Source organism: Podarcis melisellensis, assembly GCF_964234715.1.
Source record: "Podarcis melisellensis genome assembly, chromosome: 1".
Taxonomy (NCBI): domain Eukaryota; kingdom Metazoa; phylum Chordata; class Lepidosauria; order Squamata; family Lacertidae; genus Podarcis; species Podarcis melisellensis.
In genome coordinates, this window is record NC_138528.1 from 91,713,981 (window position 1) to 91,727,769 (window position 13,789).

At 39.7% G+C, this 13,789-nt stretch overlaps 1 protein-coding gene across 16 annotated transcripts in view; it reads left to right on the plus strand.

The window, feature by feature from the left end:
- Nucleotides 1-13,789, plus strand: part of KALRN (kalirin RhoGEF kinase) — a 483,631-nt gene that overhangs the window by 390,351 nt on the left and 79,491 nt on the right. For all 16 annotated transcript variants that reach the window (XR_014171512.1, XM_081924435.1, XM_081924445.1 and 13 more), the window contains one exon: nucleotides 7,318-7,564. Coding sequence is in view for 15 of the 16 variants with exons in the window: in XM_081924435.1 (XP_081780561.1) it covers nucleotides 7,318-7,564 (247 nt within the window). In the remaining variant the exon portion in view is untranslated. The remainder of the gene's footprint in view (nucleotides 1-7,317; nucleotides 7,565-13,789) is intronic.

A 13,789-nucleotide genomic window follows, 5' to 3' on the forward strand; every position in this document is an offset into this window, starting at 1 on the left:
GTATGATTTCTTCTTCCCCTGTAACATGTAGTATCCCTTACCCCATATCTGGACATCATCACTTTACCTGCCTCCACATTATCAACACATGGTAAGTGATCATATGCATTATAAGAAAAATGGAGATTCATCATGGAGTGGTGTTTTTGTTACCATTCCTACACATTATGCATGATATAGGATTGGTGACAGAAACAGTCGCTACATGTTGAGCTACATACTGTGTAGGATCACTTAATATGTGCCAACAATGTGGAACAGAGAAGGGAGGTGTGATGTTGACAGGGCACAGCATCCCAGTTTCCTGCATAAAATATATCTGAACATTTTTAGGAGGACTTTTTTCTGCTTATAAAGGAGTAGCTTTAATTATTCAAATGTTTGGATAGCTCTCTGGCCTGGTACACATAGGCAGGGATGGACAAAAGTGACTGGTGCCATCTGTTTTAATAGGAGGTAAAATACAATTTATAAAACTACGCAGGAAACTTTTTGTAAACTGCACAGAGAACATTACATTCTGCCCTTTCCTATTCACCCAGGTGGGCATGGCAACAATACTGAACAATGTGCAGTTGAAATTCAACATGTGGAGAGAGATGAGTTGATAGGACTCCGTTTTCCACCCCCACCCTAGGTTGTAGACATAAGTTAATCATCATTCTCTATCTATCTCACTTTTCTGCTCTCTGAATTTCATAGTGACTAAAACTGGCTTTCATCCAAGCCTGATGGGCAGAAGATTCCTAACAGAAATGGCAGTTTCTTTAGTATTCATTGAAGATGTGCGCTTTGTTTAAATCCTCCTGGTAGTGTTGAATTTTGTGAATTTTGCAGTTGCATGTTAACAGTGTTTCCTTACTCTGAATTTCTTGAGCTTTCCCCCTAATCTAACCAATTTTTTCCCTAGATAAAGAATAGATAAAATCAGTTTGTGCTATAGAAGAAACATGTCTCTTTAAGAGAGTAGTGCCAATTCAATCTCTCAATATTTTAACAAAACCCCTTCACAGGATAGTATTGCCCATCCAGTGGTTTTATGGAGGAGGCTTACTGGAAAGGTGTGTTAATCTGATTGCTGTGATGGACTTCAATAATAATACTCTGTCATTATGAGCAATGATTGGAACTAGAAGCAAATATGTGTGCTTACAGTCCAGATCTATGGAGATATTTCCCCTTACATTTCCATATTTAAATATGGAAAAAGAAAGTCTAGGACTGGAGTGTCATCTTTGATAGTTTTTCTTTGGCTCAGTCTTCCATATTGATGTACGTAGATCAAACATAACGGTATAATATTGCAGAGAGCTGAGTGTCACAATAATAAAGGAGGCATGCCACCTACAGATAGGTGCCTCATGGAAAATCAAGTATCATTTTCCACATGGGACTGACGTAAGAAGCACATCATTGTAGTTTAAAAGGCTCTACCAGTTTCTGTTAGCATTGTGGAGCAGCAGAGAGTGGAACCAGCACTTTGTGTTCCCTGTTCTTGATTTTATTGTGAATCTAACTGTACTCCACAACAGTGTGATAATTTCCCTGAGTTTCTACATCATGGATAGGGAACCCATGGCTCTTCAGATATTGTTGGGCTACCACTCCCATCATCCTTTACCATTGACCATTCTGGGTGGGGCTAATGGGAGCAGGGGTTCAACAACATCTGGAAGGTCTCCTTCTCAGTTTTATATATTTGCTCTTAAATCAGCTACCAATTTCCCCCCTGCCCTTTTATTATTTGCCTTTGCTCACATAAATGTTCCCTCCACCTTTTATTGAATGCAAACATGTGGTCGCTTTGTGAAAAGCTGTTAAAGAAAATGAATAAAACTTAATGAGGGAATTTATTACAGAAATAAGGAGACACAAACATATTGCTGGAAATGGTACTAACACATTTACCTGAGAAATATTATATTCTCAAGGCTTGACTTTTATCCGATGTTACTCACGCATATGTGTGAGTAATAACTTGCAGCCTTTTAAAAAAAATGCATATTATAAAACAGTACTTGGATTAACATTGGAGAAGGAGACTGTCATCCTATCCAACCTACCTGGGGGAGAAAGGCCCACTGAACTCAGCATTCTCTTTTAAGCATTCTGTTACAAATAAATGAAAGCCTGATGCTTCTGGCAAGCCTACAAGCAGGTCATATAGGCAACAGTCCCTCAGCAACTGGTATCCAGTAGCAAATTATCTTTGAACATAGAAGTTACTGCTAAGAACTATCTTAGCAGTGTTACCAAAAACAAACAAACGCACACCCCAGGACAGCTTTTAAAAAATGTTGTCCTTTGAACTACGTACTCCCTTCAAATGTTGCTGGTCTACAGTTCCCATCAGCTCTGGATAGCAGGGTATATGATCAAGGATGATAGATATGACCTAATCCTTTTGACCTACTCCTTTTGAAGGAGGTTTCTAGATAACTTGCATGCATGATTCCATTTTGAACACTAACAATGCAGTCCTAGGGTTGGTGGGGAGACTGAAGTTACTTGAGCCAACACGGCAGAAAAATCGACAAAAGAATGATCTTGTGTTTGTCCATTTCTGGGTTTAATTTATTTAATTTATATTTTCCTTCCTATTGGGACCAGTGGAGAGTGCAAGGGAGATTTAGGCATGCTTAGGAATTACAGGGGCATGTCAGGGGACTGGGATGACTTTATATCCTTCAGATCTTAGTGGTTTCCCATACCTTCTCCATGCACCCACATCAGTTGGGCCGGGGCATTGGAGGCTTCAGTGGCAGCGACAGGGAAGGGGAATCTGACACTGAACTCCCTCTCCAACATAAGAGACCATAGGATTGCCTCATCATTAATCTAATACATTGTACTGCCCCAAACCTGCAGTATTGTACATTTGTTAATATAGGGGAGAGGCAGTTGCAAAGTTATTCCAGCAAGTAGCTCCACTAGAAGCAACCTTATGTCCTTGATCAACTTCATTGGAATTCCTCTGGCTATACTCCCACTGTGATGGAGCCATAGCTTGAGTTCTACCTCAAGTGACATTTTAACAAATGAAAAAAGATGAAAAGGACAAAGAGTCTCTGCCTGGTAACAATATATGAGGGTCAAATAATACAAATGCTCCTTAAGCACCAGAGTTCAGGAGTGCTCTCCCCCTGACCCAAGCGGTTTTCGCTACTTCAGAGGATTAAGAGTTTAATAAGTTATTGACAGGAGCTATGTCACAAATTGATTTTTATGTTAGCCCCTGTCTGAGGCATGGGGTCACAAATAATTGATGAGGAGGCTTTTGCAGTTTACTGTACTGTGCCTTAGATAAGAGTAGCTTCCCACAAAGCCACTAGAGGATCTAGAATTCAGCAAAATGCCAAAAGCTGCAACCAGACAATGGAAACCCTGCTGGTTGCCCAAAATATTCATTTAATCATTAATTCATTCAAGTTGTGTACCACCCTTCATCCATAGATCTTGGATAAAATACAAGATGAAAATGCAGACTACATGATAAAAATATGGGAACCACAAACCAATAAACCCACCTCTTCCCACAAGCATATTTAAAAGGGAATGTGATGTTAATCAGTTCAAGGCTTGGTTGAAGAGGAATGTTTTTGCCTGGCGCCTAAAGGTATATAAGGAAGGTGCCTTTGCCCCTTAGCCAAGGGAAACCTTACACTGCCCTTAAAAACTTGTTGAGCTTTTAGCAGACATTGCATCTATTTTCTCAAAGCTTTCTTCATTGCTATAAGGACTTCATTTTTGCAAAAATATCCAAAATATGCAATTTGAGGAATGATAATGAAGCTTATAAGGTTTTGTTGTAGAAAGCTAGATGCTATGCCTTTGATGTCATTGTGGTCATGTAGATTTCTAGGAATTTTGCCACTTGACTTTGCTTATTTTTTGTAAATTTTCCCCATAGCATTTAAGGGTACTTTCCTCTTTCCTTTGAATCTTTACCTTATTTTTTCCAAAAGTTGTATGAAGCATCTAGAGAAAGTTTGCCTCTGCTTCTGTAACATCTACCAGCCTTACTACTGTAAGCAATTGATGGGTACTTTTAAAGCTTTGGTTGGTGCTGTCAGTTACTAATTGACCATCATATACACTGTCCAGGCATATCTTGTATCACACCACCATTCAGTCCAAAACAGTCTAGCTTGATGCAGACATCCAGTTTGCCATTAGACAGCAAATATGGACATCTAGTGGTTGTGAGTTGCATTGTATGCAGACTATATTCTTTTAAAGGAGTTGAATTTAACCTGATTGTCTCAACTTTTTAAATGAACTACCTTTATTATCCATACAATCCTAAATTATGACATTGAAATCCTTGACTCTGGTGTATGTCAAGGCAGTCATAGTATTTTTTGCTATGCTGAAATCATATGAATGAGCCAAACTCATAGTTCACCATGTAACTACTACAGAGTCTTCAAAAAATGTAACTTAAGCAACTAAAACCAGCTAAGCTAATGGGCATCCTGGTTTGTTCAGAGTGTCTTATGGTCCCTTAGATATACACTCCAAGGAAGTTTCAAGTCTGTGATGAAAAAAACGAGGCTAGGGATGGGTGGCTCAGGTCTGTTTCTTGTCTATGTCACTTTTACATATGTTCGTTCAGAAATCCATTCCATCACATTTCCGTATTAATCTGTGAATTTTAATGCATAATTAAATATGTTTTCCTTAAAGTACTTAATTTTAACCATATTGTCTCTCAAAATGTGCATTTTTAAAATGCATATAGGTGAATTTTGAGACAAGCACTGTGTCAGAGATATGTGAAGTTCAGTTGATAATGGGGTTCCAATCCACATATTAATCCAGAGTTACAGATCAGCTCAGTTCATGTCAGATTTCATAAAGATCAAATTGCTCAAGCATCCCCCTGAGCCTCCCAGCACCATCGGGCAACAAAAGTGGGGTTTGTTCACAGAGGAATGTGCTCTGTGCTGATTCCAAGGACCAGTTTAGCAGCCAATTCCAGATACTATCAAAGCACTAAAAAAACCCTCTAGGCATAAAGATAGGTCAGGAAGTAGTTTGGTTTGCAGCTCCCCAGGGAGTTATACTGGCTTCACAGTTTGAGAGCCATTTTGTTCCTTGGTAGTCCTTCAGCTTTTGGGGCTGGCTAAGGATGATGGGAAGTAATATATGCAGAGAGACAAGATCTTAAGTGTCTTTGCTGTAGAAATGGTAAGAAAACATTGGTCTTAATGAGAACTAGTCAGTGTTATGAATAAAGGTCTAATCAATCTTCTGCTACATTCCTTCTCACCCAACTACAGAGTGATCTTTTGCGTAAGACCTTTCATAGGAAGATCCACAGAAAATAGTGAAGGAAAGGGAGCAGTCAGTAAACACATCCTTATGCAGTTGAGTACATGGATCAGGAATCCAGAAGCAACTGAGTGGCATGCTGAGCAAACAGTACCTGCCCTAAACTATTGTGAACATCAAACAGCATAGACATAGGTCAAAAAGAAAGAAAGAAAAGGGTTGCCAAGATTTGGTAAAAAGAGTAACAAGGAAGCAGTGAAACGTAGAATAATAGAACTGTAGTTAGAAGAGACCCCAGGGTCATCTTGTCCAACCCGTTGCAATGCAAGACTCTCAGCTAGATCATACATGACGGATGTAGGCTGTTGATTCTTTTCAAAACAGCTCCTTGCTGGGGGTGCCAATACAACTCCTTGCCAAGGATGTAAGGGACCCTAGGTAAGTCTCTGGCAAAGGCAGACCTTTCTCGAATGGCACAGCCATTACCTTTATCATTAGCCAGCTGTGTGGGCTACACCAAGGGTTTCTAACCTGCGGTCCTCCAGAGGTTGTTGGACTACAGCTCCCATTAGCCCTAGCCAGCTTGGCCAGTGGTTGAGAGCTGCAGTCCAACAACTGAAGGGCTGCAAGTTAGTCCCTATAGGCTACACACAGACTGGTAAGAGAATAATGAAGGCTGAAGCACATCACACTTCAGCACTGCAGATATCAACAGTGCTTACCATTAGAGCTGAAGATATGTACCTCCCAAATCAATATATACCATATTTGCTGTTGCAAGCATCTATCTGAGAGTAATTATGGTGTAAAATATTTTATCCCATTGTAAGGGCTTAAATTGACTTTTCCTTTTATCGCATCATTTCTATTATTTATGGAAAGTTTATATTTAATGTTATTTTTGTTTTAACCATACGGCATAACAAGGCAGAACATACGACATAACAAGGCAGAACAGAAATATAGACAGAACACTGGCTGCCACTTTGTATCCATGCAGATTTGTCTTAGCCTTCCTGTTTTTTTAAAAAAGACCTCTCTTTCTTTGCAGCCAAAAACTCTGTATATGTTTTGTGCATTTGTTCAAAACTTAAAGAGGAAGAGGCAAGGGGACACGAAGGGACTCTTGCCTCCTTATAGATGTACCATTGAACAATATAGTGGGGGAGATCCTCAGCATTACCTCCTCAGCAGACAGATACAGTGTTTTAGGTGTTGCATAAATTACATTTATAAAATGTGTTTCTGAATTTTGCCTTTTCCAGCACTCCCTTGCTGTTTTCTCTCCTTCATCTAATTCTTAGATGGCAAACTCTTATACCAAGTGCCTGCTTTATTTAATTCTGTAATGCACCATTTACACTGACGGCACTCTTTAGCTAACAGTGATAATAATAATCATTGTTTTCCCTCCCGTGGGGAGTAGTAGATGTCTCATGGGCTCCATCATTTTAAAAACTAGGGATCCTGCAATAAAGTATCCTTTCCCAGGAAAGAGATGAGAGATTCTTGGAGGCAGATTTAACATATAGTAATCAGAATCAGATGGTAACAGCATCTCACCACAAAGGGAAGGCTAGTCCAGGCATATGTTTAAGCAAGGATACCTCTGTTTTGTGCTTTGTTGTCCCATGTCTGAGCACTAGCCAGGATGTGAAACCTACTTGGTTTTAACAGTGGAAAAAAACACTGACCCCTCCCACTCTTTTGACTGAGAGCCGAACTACACATGATATTGAAAACCCAGTGAGTTGCATATCCAGTCAGGATCACACCACAGAGGAAGGAAGATTTCCTCCTGATTAAGTGACCCACAGATTTGCATCAGAGGAAACATACAAGTACCTGTATGAGTCCCATATTCTTTGCCCTACAGGTATGTGGCTGAATCCCATCCGAAGCAACAGATTGGAAGCATCCACAATGGAAACTATTAAACTGAACTATGTTTCTCAGTACAAGAGCCAATGTTATATGAACTATGTGCCTTGTTGTAGGTGGCTCACTTTTCCTCTTTTCTGTTTCAATTTTCTCCCCTTGCAGCTGTCTGGAGGATGTGAACTAACTGTGGTACTACAAGACTTTATAGCCAGCCATAGTAGTGAGCTGAGTATCCAGGTGGGGCAAACGGTGGAGTTACTGGAAAGGCCAAGTGAAAGGCCCGGCTGGTGTTTGGTACGGACAACAGAGCGCAGTCCTCCTCAGGAAGGGCTGGTCCCCAGCAGTGCTCTCTGTATCTCACATTCCCGGAGCAGTGTGGAGATGGACTGTTTCTTCCCTTCAGGAAAAGGTAGGCAGAAATTGAACAGGGCTGATATTCCCTCCACTGTTATTTCACTAGCTAAAATGAAGGGAGGATAAAAGTACAGATATTCATAATTTGAGCTGCCAGCCTGCTGTGGAAGTGTGCTGTCTGCACTTTTGATGTGCATACTTATCTTTTCACCTGCATCAGTCAGGAGAGGGTGGGGGAAGGAAGGGACCTGTTTTTCCTGCTTGAGTGGAAACCCAATTACATACTGTTTAGCCAGACATTGTACCTGCTATAAAACAATTCCTTCTGTATGAGTGCAGGACTCTGCATAATGCTGATTGGATGGCTTTTGAATCATTCAGAAAATCACCTTCTCCCATTATATAGGGTTTTCAAGGGTGTTTAAAAAAAATGGGAATATTTAAAAGTAAAGCACCAAACTTCTGTTTTTGAAACTTTTGATCAGGTGATCCAAAAAGCAATACCTAAAGCACCTGAGTTCTATCACATTATAGCAGTTAGCTGGGAAGGATAGTTTTGTTAAGCAATTCACCTTAGCATCATTTCTTCTAAGAAAGCCCTTGGGCTTTTGCCTGAGCTGGACAATCACAAATATAGTCTAGGTGGAGAATGCCTAGTTGGATTTTGTTCGCTGCTGTCATATATTGTTTGTTTTTGTGTTTTTATGTTATATTGTTTTAAATGTTATAATTCACTTCATGTGTTCATGGACAGAAAAGTGGACTAAGAAAAACCCAATAAAGGTCAAGCCAGTAACACACTTAAACCTCAGGGAAGAGGGTAACAGAGACAAACAGCTATTATTCTGGAGCCGGGTGTCAACAGAGAAGCCAAGGCAGTGAAAAGAAGTAGTAAAAAGAACTGACATCCCTTAAGATCTTAGTGAACAGGCAAACAGAAGAATGTAGGCAATTTTCACTGCATTTTTCTGAAGATATTGACTAAGTAATTAGAAATTTATCTAAAAACTAGACAAAGGGACCGAAGAAGGCATTCAGCATTCTGAGATTTGTTCTATAAAAGGGAGGAATCTTAGGCTCAATACACACCATGCACACACATACCCCAAAAAAGAATACTGGGAACTGTAGTTTTTTAAAGGGTGTTGGAAATGGTAGCTCTGTGAAGAGTAAACTACAGTTCCCAGGGTTCTTGGTGGCATGTGTATGCTTTTCATGTGCTTTAAATGCATGGTGGGTATGTAGCCACTGCTTGTGATGCATGTACTCATTCCACTTTCACCTCTGGTAAACAGATTGCGCATTTTTTTGTATTGCTTAAAAATCTGCTTCACAGGTCCAAAATCTGATCCACAGGCCCAATGGTGAGCTTGTGCAATTGGTTTGGTGCAAGGAATACCAAACAAGGATGTCAAAAATGCCAAAGTGATCAATTCTAGTGCTTTATTAAAAGAAGGTGTAAATTTACAACACAGCCTGCAGAGCCTTGCTGCCTTTATAGACTTGGGACAGACACAGAAACAGCAAGCATTCTAGATTTGAAAGCTAGGAACTGAATGGCACCTTAAACCTAGGTTATGGGTACAACAATAGAATGTCTAGGCACACTTTTTTATAACAAGAATACAAAGCTGAAAATGAATGAACTGAAGCTAAAATATTACGTTCGTTTTTCACATGGTCTAGTCTTTCACCTGCCCACCCCCCTAATATTCTTAAGAGGGTCTCTTCTTAAGTCTTCAGAGAGTAGCTGGAAGTTGGGAGGTAGAAAAAGGTCCTCCTTTCCTTCCACTCTACAGTTTTAATCTGAAATCTTAGGGGCAATACTGTTCTCAGAGCTCAGAAACTGCTTGCGCTAATGAAATTCCCTGTCGCAAAATGTGCCTAGCCTTAGAACAATGAGAGTTTCGAACGCTGCCTGCCAATGAAGGCCTCCAAGTCTTAGATTGCTTCCCTTCCTAGGCCAATAACCAAGCATCCTAAAGCCTACAGAGAAGCATAGCATCAAAGCAAGCTGGTTAGCATATATCAAAGCAAGCGCATAAACATAGGTGAGCTCATTCTTGCAGCAACTGCTAATTAGTCCCAGGGTTATCTTGACTACCAATATGGCATTTACAGTCTTTCTGGAATGTTTTCACCATTTAGTTCTACACAGTGAAAGAAAAGGAAACTACATCTACAAAAAGCAGAGCCTTTTTCAACTGTTAAAAGCATTTTTCAACTCCTAAAAACTATTGCTGTGATCTGACCCACGCCACCCTCTTCCTGTGGCAAATGAGTGTGCTGTTACTCTTTCCTCTCACAAGAGGGCTCTCCTGATTTATAGTTTATTTCTAGTTACTTTCTAGTTACTCAGTTATTTATAGTATTTATAGAAACTTTATATTTATAGAAACTTTCTAGTTACTCAGTTATTGGTAACTCATTCTAAAAAGATAAGTTAAATTATAATATAAGAATCAGGGTCAATACATCGAGAAAATATGCATGGACCTAATAACTAATTCTCACTGATGTGAGTCAGCTGTGTGTGTCTGGCTAACTCACTCCATATTCAATTCTTCCTAAGACAAAAATAAAAATCCATGCATATGAAAAACTAGCATGTCAGGGGAGATGCTACCCAAGCATTCCACCCAATACAACAGGGATTCGACCCCCTCCCCTTGCCATGGAGAAGCATCACCTGGTGGCTCAAGTGGTATAGCTCAAAGACAGCTTTACCTACTCAGTGAAAACTAGGCCTAAGAGCAGCAGTTTCCAAAGGTGAATGTTATGTTGACAGCAGTGTCCATGCTGCCCCTTGGGACAGCAGAGGAAGGGAATCTGCCCCTTAATATGAAGAGGGCTCAGAATAGAGACAATGCTGCAATAAATGACTTCCCAGTTGGCCTTGGGTTAACCTAGATTAGTTTTGAGTGTACTTATAGCAGGTTAGATAAGTGGATGGATCCAGAAGAAAAATCCTTTTCCAAATCATGAATATGGAAAGGTGTTTAAATTTGTTACGTGAACTAAGTTTGCATTGTGTGTGTGGTACAAGTGTCCCAGTGCCCATAGATGATCTGCAAAAGCCTGATGAGGCAATATTGTAAGTTATTATTGGGCTTGCACTTGCTGCTGCCTCATTGGATTGGTGTTGTTCCACTTTTCCTCCTCCCTGTTCCACCTTTACTACTATGATACTGGTGTTCCAGCCTTTTGAAAATATATCTGTAAAGTAAACTCAGCAGTCAATATTGAAGGAAGAAAGGGGGAAGTGGTGACCTTCCAGATGTTGCTTGACTACGGATTCTATCATCATGGTGAGAGTTGGAGTCCAAAAACACTGGGAAATTCCCTATCCTGGGTTTAATGTTGAAAATTCTGGAGGAATTTAAGAAAAAGCATTATGTGAAACTAACTTCTTATACACCTTTAGTTTTTCCAGCAAGGGTTAGTGTTTTAAACAGAACAGGACTTATCTCTTTCAAATGAAGAATTGGCATTTCTTTCCCAGGGAAAGAAAATAACATCTATAATCTACTCAGACTTCAAATCTGTCTACACTACTCTCTTGAGCTTAGCAGAGGGGAAAGAGTCTTTTATTCCTGTAGTTTTGCTGCAGAATGGAGATGTGAAGTATTAAATTACCATATGGTAAGCCCGCAACTTATACCAGGGTTACATTTCAGGGATCACATCTAAAGCCAAAATCATGTGTAGTCAAAACCCATTGGGGTAGGATTGCCAAAGTAATTTTTTCTGGAACCCTGCCCCTTCCTGCTCCTTACTTCTATTTTTTATTTTTTGCCATGCACGTAAAGCTGAATGCACACAAGTTAAATGCAGGCAGGGCTTTTTTTTCAGCCTGAACTCCAGAACTCAGTTCTGGCACCTCTCAGATGGGCACCATTGCCATTATAAGAAAACAAGGGAGGTGTTAATGGTGAGTCCCAACACCTCTTTTTCTATAAAAATAGCACTGGATGCATGTAAATTGCAGGTTTACTGTATTCGAATTGGAAAGGAAGTGGCAGATGGCAGAGATGCCATGGATGGAAGGCAAGCTATCCGTCCAGCCAAGTAAAACACACCTCCCTTTTTCACTCCTTTCATTTAAATAGTACTATATCTAGCATGAAATTGACATAGTACAAGGAAGTGGTTACATAAAATTGACATACCTATTTATGTTACCATTGCAATTATGAATTACGGTAACCTGCAGACTCTGGAGTAGAAAGAAAGAAAGAAAGTTATTTAAAATAAAATTTGTCATGTTGAAGGTGTTAGTAGCAGAACACTTTGTAGATTTTCTTACCTTAAGTATCATGTGTTTACACTTTCTAAGAAGCTTGAGCCAAAGAATCTGGCTTTAAAGCTAATGAGCCAGCTCACTCATGGAGCAATATCCACTGTACAAGTACTGAGCGGGAAACTCATTTTGCGAAAAACTGGCTTACAGTCACAAAGCCCTTAGAAATGAGCCTGCAAAATGTTTAGTAGCCCAGAAAAATGTTTAGTAGCCAAATTGCCCTCATAGTCATTTGTGGCACAGCCTGAAAGATGTTAAGATACTGTTGCAATTTCTAAAATTTCCTGTTTGGTCCTCCAAGTGTGATTCTTACCATAGACGAATATGTGCATGACTAAGTTGTTTTTAATGATAAGAAAGTGGAGGAGGGCAACCTATTGGCAGTGGGAACATCCCTCTTTTGTAGCTCCTGTGCTAAAATCCAAAGTTAAGGCTGGAGACTTTTGTAAAAGAAAGTTGTGTGTCCCACCATCTTTATGTAAGATACTGTATGTCCAGCAGCTATGATGGGCCATAGGATCAGGCTGTTAGCCTCACCAAAGGTGATCTGCCTTTCCTCTTGCCATACTTTATATGAAAGCATGTAACAGTTGAATGTGAGAAATTTGATGGATCTACTGTGCTAAAATGCCAGGACAGATTCCTCTTGGAAAGGCTCAACAACCAACATTTTCAGATCTTCTCTGTGTTGTAGCACCTGGCTTAATTTATTTATCTGAATCAAATAACTTAGTATAACCTATTTATCTAAAAATTATGAGATTTATATTCTTGACCTGCAGCTATGTTCGGACTGGACATGCCATGCTCATGATGTCTCTTTGTTTCTGGCCCTTAATCATAGGTGGTTGTGTTTCTCCTAATTAAGTGAATTAAATTAACTCAATTATCTTCAGTTCCCTCTGGCCCAACAACTGGAGAGCAGGTTACTTTGAATTTGTCATTAGCTTCAGTGGAATGTATTTTGCCACTTGTGCTTCTGATGACATTAGTCTTCCCCTCACTGCCTAAAGCAATATTCTGAACAGAATATTAGGGAAATGAAAAGTGTATTAAAATGGTTGTATTGTGATAGGGCTAGATTTCTAGTGTAGACGGTTTGGAAGCTTTGTTGTCTATAATGTATATTTTGGATTGCAGTCACGTTGTTTCTGAGCACACAAGCTTATCTAGACTTATATTTGTTTACCAGAACTGGCAAACCAAATGTATCATTAAAGTCACTTGACTTTAATCGCAAGTAAGTTATCCATGGAGAAGCACCACTGGCAATTCATCAGGCTCTTTATTTCCTCTGTAAATTCTGTAATAAAACAGGAAAGACTATTTTAAGAAACAGAATTGCTACCATTCTATTTTAAACTTAGAGTTTATTTAGAGAGAGACAGAAGGTGTCCTTTTATTTTCTGAAGAAGGAAGGGATAAAAAATTATCCACAGCTTAACTAGAATTCAGGTACCATGTAAGCCATGATGAGGTTTCATTTGATAATTTCATAATGTATTTTAGCAATAGTCTTTAAATGACAAAGACTACTGCAGAAAGGAAACAACTGGTTTTATCCTGCCCAAAGGGCATCTCATGTCTTTCTTAAGTATAACTGTGAGCTGTCAACTGGATAAAAGTCATTTGCAATGTTAGCTTGTGGGCTAGGAGCTTTATGCCTTTTGTATTTTAAAAAATATTTACTAACAATGTGGCTAGGCAAAGCACAGTACCAATTAGACCTACCCACCCATCATCTGAATTTACCCAGGGCACCCAGGGCACATGCAGTAAGGGTAGGGAAAGAGGTGAGTGGGAATGGGTGGGTGACTGAGACTGAGAGAAGTCATGCTAGATGTTGGACAATACTTGTTGTAGTTTAATTATGTAAATAAGCAGTTCTAACTGAAAGATTTCAGGTGGAACAGTGGAACAGCAGGAAACCTATGGCCCTCTGGATGCTGCTGGACTATAACTCCCATTTTCACTGGCCAT